Here is a 16,058-nt window from a genome sequence, read left to right as displayed (position 1 = left end):
CCAGCCCCAAATTAAATGTTTTTCTTTATAAGAGTTGCTGTGGCCATGGTGTCTCTTTGAAGCAATACAAGCCCTAACCAAGACAATGTCCTATGGAAGTTTTTAAAGAAGAAAGGCCCTTTATGGCGACCTTTCAACTTGCCCCTATCCATCTTCCTATATCTTCAAGGCACACTGTAACAATTTTATATGGGCTGTACAGCTTCCCTGCGCTATGCTCTCTCTGTCTTTGTAACAGATGTTTAGTATTTGGGACAGTATATGTTGTCTAAAGCTATGGTATTCTCATTTCATCTTGCCAGACACCAGTACCCCAACATATAAAACCCAGGAGCTTTGAACACCCCCCTGAGACAAAGTACCCAATACCACATCTGTGTCCACATAGATATTTCCTAAATAAGCTAATGCTGTGAACCAGCACAACTTTAAACTGATTGCCACCGTACTGATAGAGGGGAACTGATTTCTATGCAAAGAAGTACTGAGCTGCTTTGGTTAAATAAATTATTAAGTTCTGAACAAAAATAAAATGTCAGAGTGGATTAATATATAATCATAAAAAGTAGTGAGAATAGAATGGGTTTGGTTCATCTCTAAACCTGTTGATAAAGACAAAATATCCACTGAGTTCTGAGTGCTATCCTGTGGGTAGAGGATGCCTTTAAGGCAGTATGCATAAAAGGCATGGATAGATCAGAAATCACCTACAAATTCATTTACATGCCCAGACTCCTACTCACAGAATGTCATGGCATAATACCAAACCACAACCTCTTAGAAGAAACTATAAATATAGCCAACTAAAGGAAAACATCTAAGGTCATAAAATGTCTATGCAAATGATGGGCCAGAATTTACCAATTCTATTTATTTTATAACTAAGTATAAGTCTTAACATGTTTAAACGATAAAAAAAAATGAAGAGTTTTTCTAGAAATGTGAATGTAGATAGAACCTGTGTCTACCATATCAAATGTAAAACATTTCATCCTTCACAGCCTATACCTAAAGCATTTTAAAGTTATATTGTGACTAAGTTATAAGATTTAATCACCGATTGTTACCACCTGTATAATTAGAACTTACATTTTTAGTAAGTTTGATACAAGTACTGTTGCTATATGAATAATAATAAATATCTCTTCCTATGGAGAAACATTATGCACAAACCATAGACCACTGAGAAATGGACTCTTTCAGTGGCTGATAAAATGTCCCTGTCACACACTTATGCATAGGCTGCAGTTGCTACAGAAAAACAAAAAATTCCCTGGAATATTTCTGTTTGCTTGATTTTTACCCTGTTAGTGTGCACACGAGTTTTCTAAACTTGTTATTATCACCCTAATCTGAACACATCCCTTTTTAAAAAAGAAAAAGAAAATATAAATTTGAGAACTAGGCAACTAGTATGGTCAATCAGAAAGTGGACCCAAGTTCAGGAAGCATAAAGTTCTGACACCCACTCCCCCACCCCTCCACACACACACCGAAGACAAAGATGCATTGCAGTTAGTCCTGGTTTTGGTTAGCACTGAGTCCATTCTTAGGAAAGTATCAGACTTCGCTGGTGCTCTGGGATGTGTCAAAAGTTGCATTCATCCTACTTAACTCCCCAGGTAGGGTCAGTATGCGAGAAAGCCCTTCCTCACCATAGCCAGAATCCAAAAAGCCAGAGAGAGAGAGATGCAGATTTGGGAGAAAAAAACAGTACATAATGTACTAAGTCCCTTTATTTGTTCCTTTCTTTGTTTGATAATATAGAAGAAATAAACTTTTTTCTATCTTATTGGATCGTTGGTTTTCCTAAGCATTCAAAAATATTAATATGAATATTTAGCATATGTGTTTACATGTCTGTGACACACAGAGGAATGATTTTTGTGTAATCAATGCTTTCCTATTAAAATTCAGTTAAGAGAAATCGTACAGAACTCCAGCAACAGAGAGCACATTTCCAGATGTCTAAGGAACTAAAGGACTTTTCTGATATTTGGACAAGTTCCCGTTAATTATTGATCTTTTACATGGTCATAAGTTGAGTGGAGATTTATCTTTTGCTGTCTCCAAAGTTAAATGTGTATGTTGCCCTTGCTCCCCAAGGTGCGTACATTTTCTGTTGTGAACTGAAAAGTTCTAAGCCTCTCTTCTCTACTCTGTCAATTCAAAGCGCCCCATCCTTTGCCCTTTAAAGAATGTGATCCTGGAGTGTCTGCAATCCTCCTAGGGGAAGTGAGACAAAGGCTTGCCTGACAATCCAAGATGGTAAACAAGGCTGGCCTGTCAAGTGCAACTTAACTGGTTGAAAATTAGAATTCTAAGCTTTTGCATGAGAGTCTTTGTGCCTATTCCCTTATCAAGACAAATGGTGGCTCCTTTAGCAAGCTTTTTTAGTAAGCTCTGTAAGTCTAGCACAGGGGGATAGACAAACACTGTCTCTCCCACCATCAAGGAAAAGTCTACTCAGATCATTGCTCTTCGTATATGAATCAGTTGGAGGAAGAAAGAAGTTCTCATCCCAAATTAGGTAACTGACCAACTAGAGAATAGACCTTAAAGCTCTAAGCCAATGCAAAAGTGTCACAGTTCATAACATTTTTGTGAGTTTTGTGCATTGTTTTTATGAGAAGTGTTGGTGTGGTTGATAACTGACACCAGGAAGAAAAAAATCACTAAGCATTTTGGCTCTGATAGTTCCTGTGGTGATTCCTGCTGGAGATCATTGTCATGTGTGTTTGTTGCTTTTAAAACAGATTCTAAGCAGACCCATAATACTGAACTAGGTGTGAACACATCAAACTAAGTTAAGTGGAGAAGCAAAGAGAAAAGGTCCACAGATGAAATGTTAATGAATCCCAGAGATGTGTCAGCTTCTCAGGCCTGCAGCATTTAGTTCCTGCCAGTAGTCCCTGTCAATATTTCCAACTGCAGCCAGCAGGGAGCTTAAAAGGAATTTGTTTCAGAGCAAGAGACACAACAGATTTCCTTTAATGTGCTAATTGATCAACGTTTGAAGGATTGAATCCAGGTAAGACTGGATGGCTTAGAGGTGATAAAGACAGTTACTGGCTTTGAGGTACTCACTGTGCCTCATGGGATAGGCACTGTCTGAAAAGGGACAGGATGGAGGATAGATATGTTTGAGCTCCAAGAAAGCATTAAATGTAGCTAAATTATTTAACTTGAAAGTTCAACAAACTCTCTGACAGTATTACATAAGAATATCACAAGTTCAATGGAGTATCTAATGACATTACATAATAATATTACAGTGGTGTACTGTTAGAGATCTGAGTTTTCAGCTGAGAACATACTAGTTAATTTTGGAGACTAGGCCTCTGCTTGGAGAGCATCAGCATGTGCCTAGAGATGGGAACATTATAGAAGGACCCCATACACGCTATAGAAACGTGACTGTTTTCCTTGAGTAGTGCGTAGTATTAATGCCTACATATAGCAGCCATCCAATAACAGCAGTGAAGACAGGGTTGTATGTGTTTCCTGTGGCTCACATGTATTGGAAAGGTTCTGCCTTTCTTTCACCTGTTCTTCATTTGTCTTCCAGGCACACTGTAATTGCCTGCATCATTATGCATACTACCATATTAATTCCATCCGTGTCATTCCGTATTACTCTAGCTTGCATTCTTGTAAGACATGTTTCTATCTTGTATTCTCACAGGGCAGTTTTATTGGGTTAGAACTCATGCTCATAGGGCCTGCAGCCATCTTAATTGGCCCATGTCTATACAGAACTTACTTCTAAATGGGATCTAATTCACCAACACCAGAGTTAAGACTTCAACCTGTGTTGACTCTATTAAAGGAACACAGTTTCCTCCAAAGAGGAAACCTATAACAAAAAGAAGGAGCTACTTAGGATTTGGGCATTGGAAAATATGCCAGTGTTTTAGAATCTTAACTCAGATGATCTCTTGGAGAAATGCTAGGGGAGAGACCAGAATCAGGAGTGTCACGTAACAAGTTATTGAAATTATGAGAAAGGAGATGCTGAACCAATATAGAATTATAGAGACAGAATTAATAGATGCTTAAAGATTTGGCATCGGATGCAATTCTGAGAGAGAATTAAAAGGCACACCCAGGTCTTAGTTTGGGAAGCAGATGAGTCATAATACAGAATACAGAATACCTAACAATACAGAATGTAGACATAGGAAGATGCTTTTCCAATGGTATTGTTGAGTTCACCCCTGTACATGTTGAACTGTAAGTATATCAAATACCCTTTGGACAGGAGGCCAGAGGACTAGTACTGCATTGTTCATGTAAGCCTCTCAAGGAGAATTTTTCAAATTTGTGCAAAGTAGCTACAGGACTACTGAACTCATAAAATGTGCCCAAGGAGGTGAGTTTTCAGTTCAAGATGATACATTCAATGTTTAATAGCTACAAGGGCCTGGCGGTTGGCATATTAGATAGTACTGCTCAAGGAGGGCAAGTGTGCTTCATATTTTACAGACAGGAGAAGTACCAACTAGACACTGATTTGGAGAGCTTCTGGGCATCAGGAGAAACTATGGAAAGTACTCAAGGGTAGGGCTGCTACTGACAACAAGGCTGTAGCTTTTAGGGCCATCAATATTTAAATGATCCACACCAGAAGAGGGTCTGGAAATGGTAGCTGAGAAGAAAGGAGAAGTAAAAGCTGAGATAATGTTGTGCCAACATGGGATAATTCTCGAAAAAGAGCCCACCATAACATAGACAAACAAATCTCACTAAATAAACCGTGGGAAAGAGCTTACACAAATTCAGATTTGTTAAATAAGAGAAAGGCCATTGTGCTCTTGCCAAAGGCAGTGGTTTTCACTCCTTTCACCTCCACACATGAAAGACATTGCAAAAGTTTATGGAGGCTAGAATAGGGAATTTCCAAAGAAGTAAAATCTCCCTGGAATCCAGACTGTGTCCCTAAAAACAGACCCATACCAGAAGGGCCCTGAACTTATTTCCCATGACATCACCAGTAGAGGTTTCATGACTTTTAATGTCTCTATTAACAAATGACACTACTTTCAGAAAAGTTGCCTAGCTGTGCAGAGAAATGGGTGAAATTGCTTCCAGCATTCAAAAGAGTAATTTATGGAACATGAAGTTTCGGTGATTTTCCCTGATCAGACAAACTTCCTGTAGCAAAAAAACATGTGGGAATTCAATTAACTATCTTTTCACAACAAAAATTTCCCCTAAAGTGAAGACATTTACATTCTGCAGTAATAATTGTTTTTGTATCTGGCTACTACTTCAAGCATTATTCAATTAATGGTTTCTGACATAAAATTAGATTATTAAAGTAATGTGGGATTGCATTATCGTATATGGAAAACTAAGTAATTTTCCATAAATAGGGGATGGATTTTTAAAAATAAAAGTGAATTCTAATGACTTATAAGTACTGTCTTACTTTTATCCAAGAGATATGAACAAACATCTGTTCATCTTAGAAGGGACAGAATGGACAGAACAAACAAAGGATTCCATTGAAGCCTGACTTGTGGGGTTCTGGTTTTGTTTTTATAAAGATTTATTTACTTTATATATGAGTACATTGAAGCTGTTCTCAGAGCTGTCCTCACACCAGAGGAGGGCATTGGATCCCATCATAGATGATTGTAAGCCATCTTATGGTTGGTGGGAATTGAACTCAGGACCTCTGGAAGAATAATCAGTGCTCTTAACCACTGACCCATCTGTCCAACCCCAAACTGAGCTTGTGGAGCTCTTAATTTAAATGGTGGTTACTTATATTCATGTATTATGAAGGATTACTTACAAGAGTTTGAGCAATGTAGAGGCAGCTGTGCCATTGAACCAGACGCCCTCACTCTGCAGAGAAATAGCTAACGAATTTTCTGCACCATTAGGGATGAGGAGAGCTTCATGTGTCTCACACTCTCTCTCCTCTTCCACGAGGGAGTGGTAGTGAGCTCCTTTCCTAGGGTCTCACACAGGTAATCACAACTGCTCTAATAGCGTGATGACAGCAACAGTCATGCAATGCGTAAAATACTGAGTTCGCCAATCCTTCACCCCTTCTTCCAGCTCTTACATGATTATGCCCCTTGTCGTCCATTGTTCCCTGAGGTGTGTGTGTGTGTGTGTGTGTGTGTGTGTGTGTGTGTGTGTGTGTGTGTGTGTGTGTGTTTTATAGATATATTGTCTCATTAGGGAAAGAATGAACCAGCATGTCACAGCAGCAACTTATTGCCAACAGATTGGCCACTTATATATCCATATGGAAACTTCCATCTACTGCAAAAGCAAGCTTCCCAGGCCAATAGCTGTTGTGTAAGTTTTCCTGGGGAGACATGATTGAAGATGCTATATCAAATCTACATAACATTCTACTTTACATGAGAAACTTTCTTCCAGACAGACTGCTCAGCCTTGTGCCTCTTCATAAATACTAGGGGCAACACAACAGCTGCCATATTACATATATGCTTGCATTTGGGGATTGGGATACAGTCTGTCATTTCTCAGTCATGTGTGGTACATCTCCATACTCACTTGTCAAACCTCATCTATCTCAGTGAGGTGCCTCATCCATGCTAAATAGAGGAACCTGACCTAGCAGGATTTCCCCTACAGATTTTTCACCATGACTTTCTCTTTGGAGGACAAGTCGGGCTTATTTGTTTAGTTGCAGAAGTAGCAGTGGTACTTCTAATATACTCGTTGTTGGTTTTGTCATGTTCCCATTCGGACACCAAGTGTTACAGCCTTTCTCCTGAGGAAATACAAACAAGCATCTATTCACAAAGTATGTTACCAGTGACAGACCAGAGAAATGATTCTGTGCAAGTCTACCTTAGTCAACCAATGAGTTTAATTGGACTCCCTACAGGAGGATGGCTGAGTGGTTATTTATAGGACCGTGGAAAGCATATGGACAGGTACACAAAAGAAAAAGCCCACACACGTGTGCCAGTAACTGTTAACTGAATTTGTGCCCTCAGAAATGCATGTGGCCTCATGTACTTCTTCAGTTGATGACACTTAGGCCCAATCTTGTAAGGGACTCGTATACATGATCACAACTATTCTCATTTCAAGGTGACAACATCCATATCTTCCCTGGAAGATAGAGTTCCATTGCAATTAAAAGGTATTGAATAAAATGTTAATGAAATCTACCTAAATGTTTCTTCATATTAAAGACTTTGAAACTGAGGCCTGATTTCTTTTAGCGAACAGGGGAAGTCAGCAGTCTAATGATATTGTATAATCATCATAGATTATGTGTGCTTTGATAGATTATTGGGGTTTGAATGGAATGCCTCTTCCCTGTGTTTGAATACTTGAGTTCTAGATGATAGCACTGTTTTGAAAAGTAGAAGCATACGGAGGTGGAACCTCTAAAAGAAATCAGTCACTGGGGATGCACCTTGGGGTTGTTCAGTCCAATTCCATGTTCACACTGCTTTGTCTTCCAAGATGTGAAGGATCTGAACTACACAAACCTGCCACCATGGAGCCTAGGCATAGATGGGCCATGACAGACTGTTTCCCCTCAAAATGTGAGCCAAAGCAAATGCTTCCTTTCTTCGTTCTCACTTAGGTTGCTTCCTGTCAGCTCATTGATCATAGCAAGAGTGCAAATAAGTCACAAATCCTGTGAGAAATCCTGTGAGCAGATGAACTGTCTCAGGAATGATGGTGGCATTCTTCCCATTAAGGAATAATTTAAAGTCGTACCACTGTGACATTTTGCATACAAGAAAAGGACCCAGATGCTAGAAGTCATCATTGAAACAAACAAACAAAAAAAATCAGGTCAAGCAAATCTGTGAATTATGATCAGACTTGTTTGTTAGGCCATCTGATCTTCCTTTGGGCCTGACATTCCTAAATGGTCCATTTTGGATACTCATGTTGCAGGCAAAGTCCAAAGATGAGAATCCGTATATTTCACTGATTTTATTTATGGGTTACAGAGCAGTGAGATTTGCCACTTGCAATGTGAATATTTTCTCCTGAAAGAGCAGAAGGCAAATCAGAATGAATCAAAGTCACATGTACATAGCTTTGGGGAAACAGAGTTCAAACATAAACGAAGAGTTGTATATCAGAATAGGCCTCGCACACTGGCATAAGGAAAGTCACATTATTTTCATTGAGATTTCACTAGCCAGTTACCATAGAGATACCCATGTGGGGATTGTCCATGAGGCTGGCAATGCTTCCTTCTTGACAAGATTTTAAACCAGCATTTATTTGATTCTGGGGGCATCGCCTTCTGATAGCAGTCCTAACAAGAACTCTTATATCCCAAAATGATTCCCTCCACATAAAATGCAAGTTTAACCTTCCATGTATATAAATTCCACTTGATAGCAGTCAGTGCCTGAAGTGGGTTCTAGGTTGTTTATATGATCTGAACTATATTATGAGATAATATTTTTAAATAAAACAAGGAGATAAATGATCGCTTGTAGTGTTTTTTATTTTCACTAGGTAGGTTTTATAGATCTATTTTCTTAAAGCTCGAGTTTAAGGTAAGAAAGGAATCCTTGTTTTTTATTGCGGTAGTCCGTAAGAAGAAAGCTGAATTGTAACGGAAGCATATTGTAACCATGCTTTGGGGGTGAGGTGGGTTTGTGAACTTTGGGTGTTGGAGTGGGAGTGGGTGAACTTTGACTTTAAAAACCCAGCGTCATGTAGATAGAATTCCTAGAGTATATACAACAATGGCTTCAAAATAAAAACTACAAGACGAGGCAGCTAGCAAGTTATAAGAACATGCAAATAAGAAGCATGTGTGTAAGAGACGCCTTGAACATTTCAATGCTGTCCTGATTACTCAGTGTGTAAAACTGACTTTTGAAACTGTGTAAAGCATAAGATCCTCCCCAGCAAGATGAAGTTCTTTTTCATATTTATATATTCAGAGTAACTGAAGAATTTCTTTAAAAGACATTTTCCTATACCTGTCAAGTACTTGAAAGTAATTTAAGTAATCAATAAAGCCAGGGATTTTTGAAAAGAATTACTATCTCTTATTTAAGTACACAGATGACTTTATCTGCATTCATAAAGTGCAGTCATGTTTATTTTGGTTAAGCATAACCATTGGGTCAAAAATGTTTACAAAAATACAGAAAAGCTTACTAAGATACTGTTTAATGTAATGTTTTCACTATTAGTAGATTCTATATTTGTTGTTTTTATGTTGTATGAATGCTCCATTTTTTTCAAGACTTAGACAAACTTATCTGTCCTATACCATGTTGTCTGCTGTATGATTTGGGGACATCTTCACATAGTCATTTGTCTGTCTGTCTTCCCAAAGTACAACAAGAAATTGCAGGCAACCAAGTGTGTGCTGTGGAGACACTCTAATGGGGCTGAGGGAAAGGCAGGAGGTGTGCTCAGGATGGGTGGTCCATAATCCAGTCAGATACAGTCACTCCCTTGCTGGACCTCAACGAGGCATGAGAAAGAGTGTATGGTCAATCATTCACCGAGTGAGAATGAACACTTTTCTGCCCATAGCCGTGTGATCGAAGAATCTACAACAGCACGGTTTATTACATTGAATTATATAAAACTGAAATGCCTACCCCTCCCTCTGCCCTGCCTTCCCTAGCCAGAGTATTTCTTATAATCCATACTGTATCCTGATGATACTAATGTATTTTCTCCCATCCTTCAGCCACATCCACCTTCCCAGAGTCCTTAGGAGACAGCCACAAAGTCCACATTTTATTGTAAGATTATGTCATTTCGTGTTTTCATCTCCTGTTCAACGTTCATGACACTTTGCCTATTCTTGTTTCTAGCTTTTCTCTGCTCTTACAATATACTCTGTGATTTTGTTTTAATGTGTGTGTATATGATATGTGAGTGTATATGCATGTGTGCCTGTGTGTATGTGTGACTGCAGATGTGTCTGTACCATGACTCATATGGAGAAGTCAGAGGAAAAGCTTGGGTGTTGTTTTATAGCATTTCACCATGTTTGCGGTAGGGTCTCTTGCTATCACGGTTGTGTACCTGTGATCGTCTGGCTGGGAAGCTTCCAAGGATTCTCCTGTCTCTGCCTTGTATCTCACCATGGAGTGCTGCAGCCATCAAAGTGTGCTATCAAGCCCGGCTCTTCCTGGTTTTTGCATTTCCAAACTCAGGCCACCATTCATTTATTGCCTATTATTGTATCCGCTGTGCTTTCTCTCAGGCTGTTATTCCAGTTCTGATATTTGATCCTAACCAGGTGTGTCCTTTTGCAGTCTTGATCTGCTTTAGTCTTAGATTTCTCTGTCTGCCCACCCTACTGCAAAGCCCACCCTCCCTCACACACCACCAGCAGATCCGCACGAGCAGAGCACATCATTAGACAGTTTTACTGTTGTGAGAACAGCAGGCAGAAGTCATGCAGACTATGAAGGCTACGATTAATAAGCTGACATGATGAAATGTGGCCACTGTTAGACATGCCATCTATATTTGACCCAAATGTGATTATGTGGTACATTTAATTTGCCCTTAACAGATTCTATTACCATTTTATGCACTTATTTATATATAAACAAAATATGTTCGAAGAGTGTCTGCTGGTAGATCAGTGGCCTGGATGGAGTTTAAAATGTCACCAGCCTTTATATAAGCTTCAGAGTATACTTTAATATGTTGTGAAAATGCCCTGTCATTTAGGATTTTCTGTGTTTCCTTTACTGACATTTTTCTTCAAATAATGATCAAGAGTCATTTGCTTTTAATAGAAGTCTAAAAATTTTATTACTTTGTGTGTGGAGGGATTTTGTCCGCATGTATGTCCATGTGCATGTTGGGTGACTGCCAAAGCCAGAAGAAGGCATCGGATCTTCTGAGACTGGAGTCACTGTGTGGGTGCCAGGTATTGAACCCAGGTCCTTAGGAAGAGCAGCAAGTGCTTAACCACTGAGCAACTCCTTCAACTCCTATAAAGTGGAATTTAATAACAACTGGTGCTGAATAAAGTGACACTCAGTAGAAGCCAATCTTATTCTCCCTTCTCAAAACACACCCTTGACAGTGCATACATAATGTCCTCGTCTCAATGAGGAGAAGGCAAAAAAAAAAAAAGGTTTGACAGCTTATTTTTACATAAACAAACACAAAAGCCTATCCAATATTAAGATGACCACTAATGCCCTCTCTGAGTTGGGGTTAAATTGCATTTAGTTCAGTATATAGCACTTTCCTGCTAAAATAAATCATGAGCTTGTGATTCAAGGTGGCAAGTAGGTAGACTTTCACTAAGAATAGATATTTCAGACTAAAAACAAGTTAATGTGTGTACAGTCTCAGTTCACACGTAACTGGCCAACTTTCTACTTGTAGTATCCCGATGTTGAAGCCAGGAGGAGGTTGTCTCCATGTCGCAGCATCCCTGAGCTCCCCTTCCAAGTGCGTTTGCTGTCTTGGCATAAGGGCCTTGTTTCTAAGCTGACTTGAAAAACTCAGCAGCTAATACCAATGCCGCTTAGCTGCTAAGCCACAAAGGATCAAGGGAAAGAAAAATTATGTATAAAGAATGGAGTTGGTGTTTCTATGTTTGCCAGTGCAGATCATAACTGCTACCTGAGACATAGGTGGTTCCTGTTTGCAGTGGATCCCATATTCTGTTTTTCCAGTGTACCAACACGGCATGGTATCTTGACAGCTCTGTGAGCCATCTGTTTCTGTAAGCCAGATGTAGTGTCAGCAAATAACTCTTTGACTTATTTTCTAGCAGGCATTTTATATGTAATCCAATATAATCAAATGCATGTCTAAATGCAAATGCACATACACATATGATTCACCTTTTAAATTTAATATGTGGATTTCTGTGTTTGAGACAATATCAAGGAAGGTGTTTTATGGCAACTTCTAGGTGTGCATATCTCAAGCTTAGGCCGTCATTTTATTGTTTTGTAAATATCAGGTGCTATTTATTCCATTGTGATTATATCCTCCCAACAGCTCTCAAAGCATTCTCTACCTATGGCAAAGTCAGCCTGAGGAACCCAACAAATCTGGCTATGTGCTCCTGGTAAAATACGTATCAGCTTTCTTGGAACAAATCCTCTGCCCTACACAGCGCGCATACACACACACACACACACACACACACACACACACACACACACCATGCAAACAATGAAGACTTGTTGACTTCCTTCTGGAGTTCCTGTGAATAAACTGTAGGTGGGCTGGCAAGAAAGAGCTTCCTGATTTTTCCCACCCAGAGTATTCCTCAAAGTTGTGAAGCTGCCTTCTCATTCTGTGTATGGAGTCTTATAACACCCAGATATGTTTACAGAGAGAGGAAGCAAGGAAATGACGAAAATAGTCATCTGAGGCACAGCTCTGCTGAGCAATCAGCATGGATCCTACTATCCCTCAGGGCTGAGGTGTGAGGGTAAAGGAAAGTGTAGCAAGGAAAGATTCCTGTTGTAAAAAGTCATCTGTTCCCCTCCACTAAGCTTAGTGTGAGTCTACCTTACAATTCAGTGCTTACTGCCCAGTGTTCTACAGACACTTTTAACATCCCTCCAAGGTGAATGAAGCCTAGGCCAGCAAGAGAGGTATTTCAGAGCCTTCGTAGCCCCTTAAGCATCAGGATTAAGAGCATCAGATTGTCCCTCCTCCTGGCCCAAAGTAAGTTAGTTGTTCACCCTTGTAGAAAAAATACTGACTGGCACCACAGCTAATTCCTCGGGGACGTGTGATGGTGTGGATTGGTGGTATGGTAGGTCGGAGGCCACTTTGAGATCCATAATTTACTTGTATGCTCAAGATTTTCTTTCCTTAAAGACTTGCTGTTCCTTGTCCCTGAATTCACAAAAGAATTAAATCTTTAGAATTATGATGACAGGTGAAAATGATTGAGTCACAATTTAGCCAAATATTTTATTTTCCAGTTAGAAGAATATATTTTAAAAATAAATTTTCGGTCTCTGTCTCTACACACATAAATACATATTGGCATATGAGTTTATAAGTGCATATTTATAAAAATATATTGAGTTCATTATTTCCTAAATAATCTTTATATAAAATATATACTGTTTGTTTGTAGAGAGAGACTAAGTTTTTGTACGTAGTAAAAGGGAAATGAACTGGATCATTCTCTTGGGTAATATGAAGAATTCTTTCTTTTAGATTTATTTTTAATTATGCATATGTGTCTGTGTATGGGCTTGTGCATGTGAGCACTGGTGGCCACAGAAATAACATATGCAGTTAGAGTTACAGACCATTGTGAGCCACCTAAAAAAATCAGTGTTGGGAGCTGAACTCAGGTCCTCTGAAAGAACATCACATGCTCTTAACTCATGCGCTATCTCTAGTCCTCTGAAGGATTCTTAATCCCTCAAAAACTTTGATGTTACTTGTGTCCTCATCAAGAGAACTCTCTGGTTTCAAGGAACAGAATAGGGCTTTCAATGTTTCAATGCAAAGTAAATAAAATTAGTTAGAAGGAAGAATGAACTTCTGAGGACTTGAGCCTGGCCTGACACCAAAAGCCTCGTGGCTCCCCTATTCTGGGAAACTGTCCTCAGAACCCAAGGGTCAGCGTGGCAGAGCAAGTGAAATCACAGAGCAGATGGGTTCTACACTTATGCCCTAGGATGTGTTCGGAAACACATCCCCCTCACTAGTAAAATGCAGTACAATCAACTGCCTCTTCAATACATGTTAGGAAAAATCGGGTCCTGGTAAGGTTTCCTCTGCACGAAGGCTTCTCCAACTGGTCTATTTATGTGAGACAAGATTATGGCGGTCATGCCTGTTCTATCCCTGTTGTTTATGACTGCTTGTTCATGACCTTGTCAGGGCTGAGCCATTGAAATGTAAAGAAAGGCCAGGCCTCACCAGAGAATGTTGCAGTTTGCTATAACCCTTGTGTGGAGCGCGACTGTTAGAATCTTCACAGAAGGGTGGCCATGCTACTTGTGTTCTGAAGGAGGCCAGGAGTGAAGGCCATCAGGGAGTGTGACCGTTGCCCCTGTGTGTCTTTTCCTTCTAGCTCAAGGTTCTATAAACCCCCTCATTCTTAACGGTTTGTTCTCTTTCCTTTGCCAGATTCTGACTTGAGCATGCGCACACTGAGCACGCCCAGCCCAGCCTTGATATGTCCACCAGCTTTGCCAGGATTTCAGAATGGAAGGGGCTCGTCCACATCTTCATCCTCCATCACTGGGGAGACAGTGGCTATGGTTCATTCCCCACCCCCGACCCGTCTCACTCACCCACTCATTCGGCTCGCTTCCAGACCCCAGAAAGAGCAAGCCAGCATAGACCGACTCCCGGACCACTCCATGGTGCAGATCTTCTCCTTCCTGCCCACCAACCAGCTATGTCGCTGTGCACGTGTGTGCCGCCGCTGGTACAACCTGGCCTGGGACCCGCGCCTCTGGAGGACTATCCGTCTCACTGGCGAGACCATCAATGTGGACCGTGCCCTGAAAGTACTGACCCGCAGGCTTTGCCAGGACACTCCCAATGTGTGTCTGATGTTGGAAACTGTCATTGTCAGTGGCTGCCGGCGGCTCACAGACCGAGGGCTTTATACCATTGCACAGTGCTGTCCGGAACTGAGGCGCCTGGAAGTCTCAGGATGTTACAATATCTCCAATGAGGCGGTCTTTGATGTGGTGTCCCTCTGCCCCAATCTGGAGCATCTGGATGTGTCAGGTAAATGGAAAGTGACCTCAAAATCTGGGCATTCCTAATGCACCATCTCGGAATAGTACAGATATTACTACCCCATACAGGGTCCCTTCTTTTATTAATATTTATTCTTACGTTTTTTAAAACTATGTGTATGTCTATCTGTGTGTAGGTGTGTGCATGTGAGTGCAAGTGCACAGAGTCCACAGGAAGGTACTATGTCCCCTGAAGCTGGAGTTAAGGTATTTGAAGGTGGCCCAACATGGATGCTGAGATCTAACCTCAGGTCCTCTGGAAGAGCAGTGTATACACTCTTAACCACGGAGCCTTCTCTCCAGCCCCCAGGGTTTCCTTACCAGGGATATACAGTGAATGGTAGATAAGCTAACTGGTTAGAAAGTTGTGGAAGTAGTCCTTGCATTTTAACATCTTGAAGGAAACTGGGGGCACCTTGGTCCTGATGTATCTGGTCAGTATACCTGAAATGTATCCTTGCACTCCAGAACAACCATGCATAATGGAAAACAAATTGTCAGTTAAGGCAAATAGAAGGAAATAGGTTGTTAAACAGGTAGTTCAGAAACTAGCCTCCGTATTCATTAAGTCAGTGGGGCCTGTGATCCAAGGTAAAAGCCACTTAGATGCCCTGAATGCAAATCCTGAACTGACTAGTCAGCCTCGGGGAGTAAAACCCAGGCCCAGGAACTGTGCTCACAATGGCTTGCCTTTCCCTAATCACTGGGGAAGCCTGTCATGGGCAAATGACGGCCTCATTTGCCTTCCTTTTGGGTTAATTTTACAGCTCTTTTAAAGCATGTTCTCAGTTACATAGTACAAGGACAGGGTCCATTGAATCTGACTTCTCATTCTTTTGAAAATGGAAGGAAATCCCAGTATAATTGCTTTACTTAAAAGTCTCTCTTAGGCAGGAAGAATTAAAGCCCAGAGTCAAACTTTGGCGCCAGACAGGGACCCAGCCTGATCGGCAGTATAGCGCGCGCGCGCGCGCACACACACACACACACACACACACACACACACACACATACACCCTTTTTATTTCATCTCATCTGCTGTACAATCAAATGATGAACATTCAAGAGGTTGAAATGTAAAAGATGTGTCAGAGAGTTTTAAAAAATCAGAAGTAAGAACTGTGACCTCAGGAATGGTTGGGGAAGGGTCAAGAAGTAAAATCCTCTATGTCAGGCAAATAAATAGAATTTGGGATTTACAAGAATCTGGGGTAAATGATGCCCTTCAAAAAAAATTGGAGGCAAAACAGTTTCCAGCCTGTTCTGTCTGTCAGAAGCCGACATCTGAAAATATTCCAGCTGACAGCCCATTATTTTTGCAAATTCTCTCCCTGGCTAGAAAGCTGCTTACTGCTC

The 16,058-nt window shown here is 40.6% G+C and overlaps 1 protein-coding gene across 2 annotated transcripts in view; it reads left to right on the top strand.

Annotated features, from left to right (window-relative positions):
- Nucleotides 1-16,058, top strand: part of Fbxl7 (F-box and leucine-rich repeat protein 7) — a 369,462-nt gene that overhangs the window by 345,029 nt on the left and 8,375 nt on the right. For both annotated transcript variants that reach the window (XM_039102576.1, NM_001108545.1), the window contains exon 3: nt 14,080-14,691. In XM_039102576.1, coding sequence (XP_038958504.1) covers nt 14,094-14,691 — 598 coding nt within the window. In that variant the 5' untranslated portion in view covers nt 14,080-14,093. The remainder of the gene's footprint in view (nt 1-14,079; nt 14,692-16,058) is intronic.

The sequence above is a fragment of the Rattus norvegicus genome, chromosome 2 (assembly GCF_036323735.1).
Source record: "Rattus norvegicus strain BN/NHsdMcwi chromosome 2, GRCr8, whole genome shotgun sequence".
NCBI classification, from domain to species: domain Eukaryota; kingdom Metazoa; phylum Chordata; class Mammalia; order Rodentia; family Muridae; genus Rattus; species Rattus norvegicus.
The sequence above is the reverse complement of the archived record's forward strand: the minus strand, read 5'-3'. Positions and strand labels throughout refer to the sequence as shown.